General features: G+C 31.4%; 1 protein-coding gene across 1 annotated transcript in view; it reads left to right on the plus strand.

The window, feature by feature from the left end:
• LOC148939854 (uncharacterized) overlaps positions 1-13,154 on the plus strand; it is a 450,089-nt gene that overhangs the window by 244,808 nt on the left and 192,127 nt on the right. The window contains exon 7 of the mRNA XM_089105986.1: positions 6,628-6,802. Coding sequence (XP_088962112.1) covers positions 6,628-6,802 — 175 coding nt within the window. The remainder of the gene's footprint in view (positions 1-6,627; positions 6,803-13,154) is intronic.

A 13,154-nucleotide genomic window follows, 5' to 3' on the forward strand; every position in this document is an offset into this window, starting at 1 on the left:
AAAAAATGGAGGGCAACTAGGCCCCCTCCCACGCTCATTTTTTTCCCAAAGTCACCCAATCAAAATTTTGAGATAGCCATTTTGTTAAGCATGGTCGAAAATATGATAAAAATGTCTTTTAGGATGACTTGATCCCCCAAAGTCCCCAGGGGGAGGGCTGAAAGTTATGAACTTTACTCAATGTTAACATATAGTATTGGTTATTGGGAAGTATACAGACTTTTTCAGAGGAGATTTTTCTGGTAGGTGGGGGAAGGAGAGGGTTGGGGGCGATAGGGAAGGCTCTTTCCATGAAGGAAGTGTCCAGGGGGGAAGGGAAAGTGCCATGAAGGGGGCACCGGACTTGCCAGCATTATTTATTGGTTATTGGGAAGTATACAACCATTTTCAGGAAGGATTTTTTCTGGAGGGGGGGGCTAGAGGAGGGGATTACTCTGGAGAATATTTCCGTGGAGGATGTTTCTTTGGGGTAAGGGACATTTCTATGAAGGGGGCGCTGGATTTCCAAGCATTATTTAAGAAACGATCAGAAGTTAAATAAAAAAAACAAGTTTTTTCAACTGAAATGTAAGAAGGAACATTAGAACTTAAAACGAACAGAAATTATAACGTATTTGAGAGGGTTCTCCCCAAAGTCAATACCTCACTCTTTACGCTACAGTTTTTTTAGTGCTTTCAAAAGAGCTGTATATTCTAATTAAACTGCCTTTGTGATTCAGGGGTTTCTGAATCAAATTTCTTTTTTACTTTTAACGTAAAGAGCGTGGTATTGACTAAGGGGAGAACCCCTTCATATAAGTAATAACATATACGTAATAAAAAAAAGCAATAAAAAAACAAGCGATACGGCTCAATAGTAATCGAAACTTTTAAAAAAGAAATTTTGATGTCAATAAATGTATCAAAAGAATGTGTTTATAATTCTGATCCTAAATATATAAATTTTATTAAGTTTAGTATTACTCATCAAAGGCTACGAGCCTGAGAAAATTTACTCTAATGTGTAAACAGGGAGGAAACAACCACTAAACGGGAAAGATTTTTGATAAAAATCACACTGTCAGATTCAGCGTCTGAGGAAACCCTATTACAGAGGTTTCAAGCTCAGATCTGAACAAATCTGCAACTTTTTATTTTTTGCCCGACGAAAAATATACGAATATAGAAGTTAGTTACGTAAGTTAATTTGTAAAGACATCCATTTAGTAAAAGAAAAGTAAAATTTTTATGCAAATAAAAGCTGCATTAACTAAAAAACGATCAGAAATTAAATAAAAAAACAAGTTTTTAAACTGAAAGTAAAGGAGCGACATTAAAACTTAAAACGAACAGAAATTATTCCGTATATGAAAGGGGCTGTCCCCTCCTCAACGCCTCACTCTTTACGCTAAAGTTTGACTCTGTCTCACAACTTTATTTTTTAAAACAATAAAAAACTTTAGCGTAAAGAGCGAGGCGTTGAGGAGGGGACAGCCCCTTTCATATACGGAATAATTTCTGTTCGTTTTAAGTTTTAATGTCGCTCCTTACTTTCAGTTTAAAAAACTTGTTTTTTTTATTTAATCCCAGAAAGAATTGACTTCCACAAATGATTCTGTTGCTAGATTTTTCATTTTTACTGAAAAACAAAGTGCTTCCGTGAAAATTATGAAAAAAGAAGAGCTAGATTACGATACACAGACTACGGTAATGACAGTGGTCAAACACAGCTCTAAAATATTTGAAACAAACTGACTGATTTATTAATAAAAACTACTATAGAACTAAGTGAATAAGCTGAATTGAGCAAAATAAGCTGAAGCGCAGCTTAAGCGAAACTTTATATGTGTGATGAAGTAGTCTCCTTGTTGCCTTTTTGTTTTTTAGTGTTTAATTAGGCAGTACCAGGTTTCAGATAAATACTGGCTGTTGCAAAGTGCTGATGATTAGCAACTTAAACTGATTCTGACTGACTCATTTACAAACTACTATAGTACTGTGGTGGTTCAGTTGGATTGATATTTACTCGGTCATATGGGACAAAGAGTTTGATTTTAGCTGTGGTAGCACAGCGCAGGGCCAGGAATTTTATTCCAGGAATAAAATTATGTGAAAGCGTCTCCATAATGATCCAAAAGATAAGAAAAAAAAGAAAAAAGCAGAAATAAAAAGCAGAAGTAAGAAGAAGAAGAAGAAAGAATAAGGAGAACAAAAACAAAAAAAACAACATCAAAGTACGACAACCACCAAGAAATGGCAACAAAGTGGGCGCTTGATCGTGAATTAGGGACAAAAAAAAGCGGAATTCCCTGGAATGGGATGGGAGAAATTCAAGAAAGCATTTAAAAGAAATAGAGAGGTAAGGAGTGGAATTCTGAATAGATTGGGGGGCAGCAGGAGTATGCATAGCCTTGTTGACCTTTGGTTGCTTATTACTGCAGTGAGTTCTTAGTAAAACTAGTAATAGCAGTGGCAGTAGTAGTAGTAGTCGTAGTAGTAGTAGCAGTAGCAAAAGCAGTAGTAACAGCAGCAGCAGTAGTAGTAGTAGTAGTTTCAAATCTATACATGTAACATAAGAGGAATTGGGAGTTGCCTAGTTGCCCTCAAATCACTTTTGGTCTTGAAGAATGGAATTTGAAAATTCAATTTGCAATCAAATGAGCCCCTTCCTTTGCTTCTGTGACCAACCTTCCATAATAAGTTGCCTGGGAAAAAGTTTATTGACTCATTTCTGGCCCTTTGTGGGGCTCGCTTTGGAGGAATTGATTTTTTTTTTCGATTTCCTTCTCCATTAGGTTTCCGTTAGTCCAAAGAATTAAGAATATAAGTTTCAAGCTGGCCAGGAAAAAAGTGTCTTTGGCTCTTTTTCGACCATCATTTTGTTTAGTAGGGCTTGCCTGGAATTTTATTTGTACACTAGGCTCCTTTGAACCCAAGGATTTAGGGCTATAAGTTTCAGACTAATTAACGGTAAAGTTTTTTTTGCCCGTTTCTGGAGCCGCTATTTCCTGCAACCCAGAACAAAATGTTTGATCATTTTGATCCAGAGAACGATTTCTAGGAATTACTAGCCAATTGCACACTTTAAATCAAATAAACCTCCCATTTTCATTATAAAAACTTTCTTTAAACGATCGGTAACGTTTATGATTTATGTTCTTGCCCCAGGAGTTTTGGGAGGCTATGTCATCACCAGAGGCGTATTTATTCGACCTTTTAGCTATCTTGAACGTAAAAAAAACATAAGATTTTGATCAGATGTCTCTCGGACTTACATGAAGGGCGGGAAACAATAATGGAGTGAAGGGAACGTTGATTGCCCTTCAATCCCTTTGGCTCTTAAAAAGGGTACTAAACTTTTTTCGTCAAATTAATTGATTCCCTTTGAAATTGCTAAAGATCTGGAAGATACAGCCAGATGGCATAATAGTAAAATATTGTATTGGCATATTGAAAATTGAGAGGGAATAGCCAATCTGAATTGGTCCTAGTTAAAGATAGAAACGGGGCCACAATTACTGACAAAGAAAAATTAGAAGAGAATAGGGTAGAACATTTCAAGAATGAACTAAACCATGATAAAGTTACAGGAATGGTAAAGGAAAAGAATGTAAAAGTTTGTGATACTTAGGATACGAAAGACTTTGGAAAAGGATTACAAAAAACCGCCCAAGGTGCCGATAGTGTGGTAGATGAGTGTCCTAAATATGATGGTTGTGCAGCTAGGGAGATATTACTGAAGACTATGAGTATGATTTTTGTGCAGCTATGGATAAATTATTGAAGACTTATCAGTAGGATTTTTGTGCAGTTAGGGATACATTATTGAAGACTATGAGTATGATTTTTTTGCAGCTAGGGATACATAATTGAAGACTATGAGTATGATTTTTGTGCAGCTTGGGATATACTGTTGAAGACAATGATTATGATTTTTGTGCAGCTAGGGATACATTATTGAAGGCTATGACTATGATTTTTGTGCAGCTAGGGATACATTATTGAAGACTATGCGTATGATTTTTGTGCGGCTAGGGATACATTATTGAAGACAGTGAGTATGATTTTTGTGCAGCTAGGGATACGTTATTGAAGACTATGGGTATGATTGTATGTGCAGCTAGGGATACTTTATTGAAGACTATGAGTATGATTCTTGTGCAGCTAGGGATACATTATTGAGGACTATGAGTATGATTTTTATGCAACTAGGGATACATTATTGAAGACTATGAGTATGATTCTTGTGCAGCTAGGGATACATTATTGGAGACTATGAGTATGATTTTTGTGCAACTAGGGATACATTATTCAAGACTATGAGTATGTTTTTGTGCAGCTAGGGATACATTACTGAAAACTATGAGTATGATTTTTGTACAGTTAGGGATACATTATTGAATACTATGAGTATGATTTTTGTGCAGTTAGGGATACATTATTGATGACTATGAGTATTATTTTTGTGCAGTTAGGGATACATTATCGAAAATTATGAGTATGATTTTTGTGCAGTTAGGGATACATTATTGATGACTATGAGTATGATTTTTGTGCAGCTAGGGACACATTATTGAAGACTATGAGTATGATTTTTGAAAAAGGACCTAGTGGTGTTAGGAAAACTTTCATTAAACCCCTCTATAAGAAAAGAGATAAAAGTGAGTTTTGTAATTATAGAGGTAGTAACTTCGTTTCTGTTATAGCAAGTTTCATAGTATGATAATAATTGTTAGACTTCAAGACATTCTGCAGATGGATATTAAAGAAAGAAACTTCTGTTGTTGCGAAGGGGAGAGGATGTGTATCCCAAATTCTTACTCTTGGATTAATAACTGAGAAGCGCCTGAGTCATCGGATCATTTGAGTCTTCAGTTTTGTTGATTATGAGCAAGCGTTTGATTCGGTTGATAGAAGAGCTTTAGTGAACGTCCTAATATACCAGACAAAAACGTTAAAGCTATTAGTGCTATGTACGAGAACAACATAGCTGTGGTTAAGGTAGGAAATGAGACTAGGAGCTGGTTTCGTACTAACAAGGACTAAAGCAGGGTTGTGTTTTATCCCCATGGGTATGGATTATTTGGATGGAATGTGTCTTAAGGAGCATGTCAAACGCTATGGTAGTGCATGAAATAAAATGGGAAAGCAAAACTCCTCTAGTCTTAGATTATGCTGATGATTTACATAATCGTTTATTGCGCAAAATGTTTGATTTTTGAAGATCTTCAGAGCTCAAGGTGCAAGAATGGGTTTGAAAATTAATGTTAAGAATACTAAGTCACTTGGACTGAGAATAAGTGAAGGGGAAGAGATATTGCTGGGTAACAAGAAGATCGATCTAGTGGATAGCTTTAGTTACCTAGGTAGTATCATTGGTAAAGATGGTTGATTCGGTGAAAATGTTAAAAGTAAAATTTCCAAGGCCCAGGGTATTTTATACAGTTGAAAAGATTTGGAAGAATAAAAGATAAGTCTGCAAACCAAGATTAGAATATCAGAAACTATAGTAACGAGATTACATTGGTCAAATATGGTTTTGAAGCGGTGACATATTGAAAGCGAAGTAGGATTTGTATGTTGTCCTTCTGCGGATTGTTTTTAGGCGCCCATCTAACTGACCGTATTTCAAACAATAAGCTCTATGAAAAATTTGATTCCATCCCGCTTTCAAGGGCTATAAAAAGAGGAAGGTTTAATTGGCTAGGACGTGTTCTGCGGATGAAGGATGGCAGATATCCAAAGATGATCCTTGTCAGCCAGCCACCTAGGGCCAAACGATAAGCAGGTCGTCCACAAAAGCGGTGAGCCAATGTTTTAGGAAAGATATAACGGTGGAGAGGAGCTTCTCGGAGAGTGTCAGGAGGGAGGATTTGAATATATTGGGATGAAGGAGGAGCTTGCATAGCTGTTGACCTTAGGTATTTGGTGCCGCAGAGAGTTGTTTATTAGCAGTAGTAGTGGTTATAATAAAGAAAAGAAAATTTGATGAAAGCATATATTTGGTTCACTTTACCTGTGAATCAGCATTCAAAGCCCCTTGAAGCTGACCAAAAAAACTTAAAATAACTTAAAATAAATTTAAAATAAATAAAATTTGTAGTTTCTAAACTGGTAAAAAAGCAATATCACTCTCTTATAGATAAAATTTGCGAAAATGATGTAAAATTCTGCTTGACAATTTTTTTCAGATTAGCATCTAAAATCCCTACCAAATATTAAAAAACAATTGGTTAACAAAGTTTTTTTTTTGAAGTACTTTTAATTGAATAGCCTCTAGAAATAGAAGCTATTGATTTGAAATCAAAACAAACGGTATACTATCTCTTCTGGATAACTTGAATCAGTTAAAAAATAATTTTATTTTCATCTTTTCTCTTTAAAAAAAAATTGTTGCAGCAGTTGCAGCTAATATTCAGTAGTGTCTGATACATATGGAAAATACTACTTTAATATATTGTTAAATAAGCTATTACCAAAGTCATTAAAATTTGTGATAAAGACCAGAAATGACACATAGTATCAGTCAGTCAATTATCCTTGAAAAATAATGAATTTGAATTTGAGGATAAATCTGAGTTTCATATTGCCTTGGTTACGTTGTAAATGTCTTCCACATGAAAATTCAATTCAATATTTGCTTTTCAGGTTGTAGTTACGAGTTTTTTGAGGATAAGTGCAAGTCAGAAGGATCTTGCACGATTGCTAGTCCGGGATTTCCTGGCCTTTATCCCCCGAATAGGAAATGTTACTACCATATTACTGTCAGTTCACCTTTTACTGTAATACGGTTAAAATTCTCTTCAGTCTCATTTTCAGAAAGGTAAGCATAAAGTTAGGCTTTGACAGGAGGCGAATTTCACCTTGACAGTCGTACATGACATCGCCTGACGATATTCTTTCAACAGAGTGAATATTTTGATTGACGTCTGGTAAAAAAAAAAAAAAAACAATAGCTGGTACAATTCTGATAAAAGTTAATAAAGCTTCTTGCCTATGAAAAGAACTTTTTTATTCAGAAAATTTCTAAGAAAGATAAAACAAGTTCGTTTCAATAAAATATACAAACCAGATTTTTTTAATTTTTTGCCGTTAGTTTTTGACAGGAGTCGCTGACTTCGGCAGCTGGTTATTAGGTTCCCCATAGCATAAAAGTGCCTTTCTATGTCTGCTGAGTTGAGAAAATAGTTTTTCTGACCGACAAAATTGTATTTAGGCCAAATGAAAGCTTCTTGCAATCAGAATTCAATTTAATATTTTTTTTTTTAGATGAGTATTCGAGAAGTACTTTTTTTTAGTTTATCGGTATATTTCACAGAATTTAGCCTTCAATTATGCCCAGGGCCGTGCCCAGGATTTTTTTCGGCGTGGGGGGGGGGAGCTACTCAAAGATTATGTTTCTGGGGAGAGGGTAACCCAGAAAACCTCAAAAAATGCATACAAACTTTGCTTATGTCCATTTTTGTTATGTTTTTACGAGTCAGAGAAACATTTAGAGGGGGAGGGGGGGGGTTCAAACCCCCCTGGGTACGGCCTTGATGTCATGCCCACCGTCCAGCATACGAAATAGTGAAGTCAATTGGTCTTTATCTTTCGCCAAAATTTACCGTCTTCTGTCAGAGCTTATCTTATATTCAGTATTAAGTAGAATAGGTTCTATAGCAATTGAGGTACATTGGACTTAGCAAAACGGAAATAACGATAAACTACAACAAAAATTCGTAACTTTTTGTTGCAATGAGTGTTTTTAGAGAAAGGGTATCTTAGGGTATTTAGGGTATTTTAAGAAATGATGATAAAAGGAATTTTGGAGGAAAAGGCGGAGTAACTATTGCATAGTAACTATTGCACAAGCTAATCAGGAATACAAAATATGTAATAAAAAACCTTAAGTTAACAGCAGAGGTTGTAGAAACCGGAATAAATGCACATATTCTGCGTCGTCATTAAAAAAAGTGAAGAAAAAACATAGCACCGAAATTTTTAAGCTAAAATTTACTTTAAGAAATTCCTGCATAGGTCATTAAAAAAAAGTTAAGAAAAACATGGCAACGAAATTTTCAAGCTAAAGTTCACTTTAATAAATTTCTGCATAGGTCATTAAGCAAATTTAAGAAAAAACATAGCACCAAAAATTTTAAGCTAAACTTCACTGTAAGAATTTTCTGCATAGGTAATTAAAAAAAGTTAAGAAAAAACATAACACCGAAAATTTTAAGCTAAAATTGCACTGTAAGAATTTTCTGCAGAGGTCATTAAAAAAAGTTAAGAAAAAACATAACACCGAAAATTTTAAGCTAAAATTTACTGTAAGAATTTTCTGCACTAGGTCCAAAAATTAAAAAAAGTTAAGAAAAAACATAGCACAGAAGATTTTAAGCTAAAATTCACTTTAAGAATTTTCTGCATAGCACCAAAAATTAAAAAAAGTTAGGAGAAAACATAGCACCAAAAATTTTAAGCTAAAGTTCTCTGTAAGAATTTTCTGCATAGGTAATTAAAACATTTAAGAAAAAACATAGCACCGAAAGTTTTAAGCTAAACTGCACTGTCAGAATTTTCTGCAGAGGTCATTAAAAAAAGTTAAGAAAAAACATAGCACCGAAAATTTTAAGCTAAAATTTACTGTAAGAATTTTCTGAATAGGTCATTAAAAAAAGTTAAGAAAAAACATAGCACAGAAGATTTTAAGCTAAAATTCACTGTAAGAATTTTCTGCATAGCACCAAAAATTAAAAAAAGTTAAGAAAAAACATAGCACCGAAAATTTTAAGCTAAAGTTCACTGTAAGAATTTTCTTCATAGGCAATTAAAATATTTAAGAAAAAATATTGCACAGAAAGTTTTAATCTAAAATGAACTGTAAGAATTTTATTAATAGGTCATTAAAAAAGGTTAAAAAACACACAGCACCGAAAATATTAAGCTAAAATTTACTGTAAGAACTTTCTGAAATAGGTAATTAAAAAAAGTAAATCAAAAACATAGCATAGAAGATTTTAAGCTAAAATTCACTGTAAGAATTTTCGGCATAGCACCAAAAATTAAAAAAAGTTAAGAGAAAACATAGCACCGAAAATTTTAAGCTAAAGTTCACTGTAAGAATTTTCTTGATAGGCAATTAAAATATTTAAGAAAAAACATGGCACCGAAAGTTTTAAGCTAAACTGCACTGTAAGAATTTTCTGCAGAGCTCATTAAAAAAGGTTAAGAAAAAACACAGCACCGAAAATTTTAATCAAAAATTTACTATAAGAACTTTATGAAATAGTACATTAAAAAAATTATAGAGAATACATATCATTTAAGATTTTAAGCTAAAATTCACTGTAAGAATTTTCGGCATATCAACAAAAATTAAAAAAATTTAGTAAAAAAAATAGCACCGGAAATTTTAAGATAAAATTCACTCTAAGAATTTTCTGCATAGGTAATTAAAACATTTAAGAAAAAACATGGCACCGAAAGTTTTAAGCTAAACTTCACTGTAAGAATTTTCTGCAGAGGTCATTAAAAAAAGTTAAGAAAAAACATAGCACCGAAAATTTTAAGCTAAAATTTACTGTAAGAATTTTCTGAATAGGTCATTAAAAAAAGTAAATCAAAAAAATACCATAGAAGATTTTAAGCTAAAATTCACTGTAAGAATTTTCTGCATAGCACCAAAAATTAAAAAAAGTTAAGAAAAAACATAACACAGAAAATTTTAATCTAAAATTTACTATAAGAACTTTCTGAAATAGGTAATTAAAAAAAGTTAAGAGAAAACATAGCATATAAGATTTTAAGCTAAAATTCACTGTAAGAATTTTCGGCATAGCACCAAAAATTAAAAAAATTAAGAAAAAACATAGCACCGAAAATTTTAAGCTAAAGTTCACTGTAAGAATTTTCTTCATAGTCAATTAAAACATTTAAGAAAAAATATGGCACCGAAAATTTTAAGCTAAAATGCACTGTAAGAATTATCTGAAGAGGTCATTAAAAAAAGTTAAGAAAAAACATAACACCGAAAATTTTAAGATAAAATTTACTGTAAGAATTTTCTGAAATAGTTCATTAAAAAAAGTTAAGAGAAAACATAGCACATAAGATTTTAAGCTAAAATTCACTTTAAGAATTTTATGAATAGCACCAAAAATTAAAAAAAGTTAATAAAAAACATAGCACCGAAAATTTTAATCTAAAGTTCACTGTAAGAATTTTCTTGATATGTCATTAAAACATTTAATAAAAAACATTGCACAGAAAGTTTTAATCTAAAATGCACTTTCATAATTTTATGCATAGTTCATTAAAAAAGGTTAAGAAAAAACACAACACATAAGATTTTAATATAAACTTTAATGTAATAACTTTATGAAATAGGTAATTAAAAAAAGTACATCAAAAAAATAGCACCTAAGATTTTAATCTAAAATTCAATTTAAGAATTTTCGTCATATCAACAAAAATTAAAAAAAATTAGGAGAAAACAAAGAACAAAAAATTTTAATCTAAAGTTATATCTAAGAATTTTCTTCATTGGCAATTAAAACATTTAAGAAATAACATTGCACCGAAATTTTTAAGCTAAACTTCACTGTAAGAATTTTATGAATAGGTCATTAAAAAAAGTAAAGCAAAAACATATCACAGAAGATTTTAAGCTAAAATTCACTGTAAGAATTTTATGCATAGCACCAAAAATTAAAAAAAGATAATAAAAAACAAAGCACAGGAAATTTTAAGATAAAATTTACTGTAAGAATTTTCTGCCTAGGTCATTAAAAAAATTAAGAAAAAACATAGCACCAAAAATTTTAAGCTAAAATTCTCTGTAAGAATTTTCTGCATAGGTCATTAAAAAAAGTTAAGAAAAAACATCGCACCAAAAGTTTTAAGCAAAAATTTACTGTAAGAATTTTCTGCCTAGGTCATTAAAAAAATTTAAGAAAAAGCTTGGCACCGAAAATTTTAAGCTAAAATCCACTGTAAAAATTTTCTGCATAGGTCATTAAAAATAGTTAAGAAAAAACATAGCACCGAAAATTTTAAGCTAAAATTCACTTTAAGAATTTTCTGCATAGGTCATTAAAAAAATTTAAGAAAAAACATGGCACCGAAAATTTTAAGCTAAAATTCACTGTAAGAATATTTTGCATAGGTCATTAAAAAAATTTAAGAAAAAACATACCACCGAAAATTTTTAGCTAAAATTCACGGTAAGAATTTTCTGCATAGGCCATTAAAAATAGTTAAGAAAAAACATAGCACCAAAAATTTTAAGCTAAAGTTCACTGTAAGAATTTTCTGCATAGGCCATTAAAATATTTAAGAAAAAACATAGCACCGAAAATTTTAAGCTAAAATTCACTGTAAGAATTTTCTGCATAGGTCATTAAAAAAATTTAAGAAAAAACATCACCAAAAATTTAAAGCTAAAATTCACTGTAAGAATTTTCTGCATAGGTCATTAAAAAAAGTTAGGAAAAAACATAGCACCGAAAATTTTAGCTAAAATTTAGAGTTTTCATTAAAAAAAAAGTGAAGAAAAAACATAGCACCGAAATTTTTAAGCTAAAATTTACTTTAAGAAATTTCTGCATAGGTCATTAAAAAAAGTTAAGAAAAAACATGGCAACGAAAATTTCAAGCTAAAGTTCACTGTAAGAATTTTCTGCATAGGTCATTAAGAAAAGTTAAGAAAAAACATAGCACCAAAAATTTTAAGCTAAAGTTCACTGTAAGAATTTTCTGCATAGGTCACTAAAAAAAAGTTAAGAAAAAACATAGCACCAAAAATTTTAAGCTAAAATTCACTGTAAGAATTTTCTGCATAGGTCATTAAAAAAGGTTAAAAAAAAACATAGCACCTAAAATTTTAAGCTAAAGTTCACTGTAAGAATTTTCTTCATAGGTAATTAAAACATTTAAGAAAAAACATGGCACCGAAAGTTTTAAGCTAAAATTCACTGTAAGAATTTTCTGCAGAGGTCATTAATAAAAGTTATGAAAAAAAATAGCACCGAAAATTTTAAGCTAAAATTTACTGTAAGAATTTTCTGCCTAGGTCACTAAAAAAAGTTAAGAAAAAACATAGCACAGAAAATTTTAAGCTAAAATTCACTGTAAGAATTTTCTACATAGCACCAAAAATTAAAAAAAGTTAAGAAAAAACATAGCACCGGAAATTTTAAGCTAAGATTCACTGTAAAAATTTTCTGCATATGTCATTAGATATATTTAAGAAAAAGCATGGCACCAAAAATTTTAAACAAAAATCCTCTGTAAGAATTTTTTGCATATGTAATTAAAAATAGTTAAGATAAAGCTTGGCACCGAAAATTTGAAGCTAAAATCCACTGTAAGAATATTTTGCATAGGTCATTAAAAAAATTTAAGAAAAAACATATCACCAAAAATTTTAAGCTAAAATTCACGGTAAGAATTTTCTGCATAGGTAATTAAAAATAGTTAAGAAAAAACATAGCACCAAAAATTTTAAGCTAAAGTTCACTGTAAGAATTTTTTGCATAGGTCATTAAAAAATGTTAAGAAAAAACATAGCACCAAAAATTTTAAGCTAAAGTTCACTGTAAGAATTTTCTGCATAGGCCATTAAAATATTTAAGAAAAAACATGGCACCGAAAATTGTAAGCTAAAATTCACTGTAAGAATTTTCAGCCGAGGTCATTAAGAAAAGTTAAGAAAAAACAAAGCAACGAAAATTTCAAGCTAAAGTTCTCTTTAATAATTTTATGCATAGGTCATTAGGAATAGTTAAGAAAAAACATAGCACCGAAAATTTTAAGCAAAAGTTCACTTTAATAATTTTCTGCATATGTCATTAAAAAAGTTAAGAAAATCATAGCACCGAAAATTTAAGCTAAAATTTACTGTAAGAGTTTCCTGCATAGGTCATTAAAAAAAAGTGAAGAAAAAACATAGCACCGAAATTTTTAAGCTAAAATTTACTTTAAGAAATTTTTTAGTATTAAGAATAACTTCTTGTGTGTTCTTGAGCGAGGAGTATTGGGAGTATTTTATTACACGGAGCATATTTTATGCTGAAATCATTAGCACTATATATGTCCTCATCTGAAGTGCACTTACTTGTTGTCAGACGTCTCTCCTCACTGAAGAGATATCCATATTTAGCGATGATTTTACTACACTATCATTGGATAATTTA

The sequence above is a fragment of the Artemia sp. Qi Xiang Cuo genome, chromosome 20 (assembly GCF_049724085.1).
Source record: "Artemia sp. Qi Xiang Cuo chromosome 20, ASM4972408v1, whole genome shotgun sequence".
NCBI classification, from domain to species: domain Eukaryota; kingdom Metazoa; phylum Arthropoda; class Branchiopoda; order Anostraca; family Artemiidae; genus Artemia; species Artemia sp. Qi Xiang Cuo.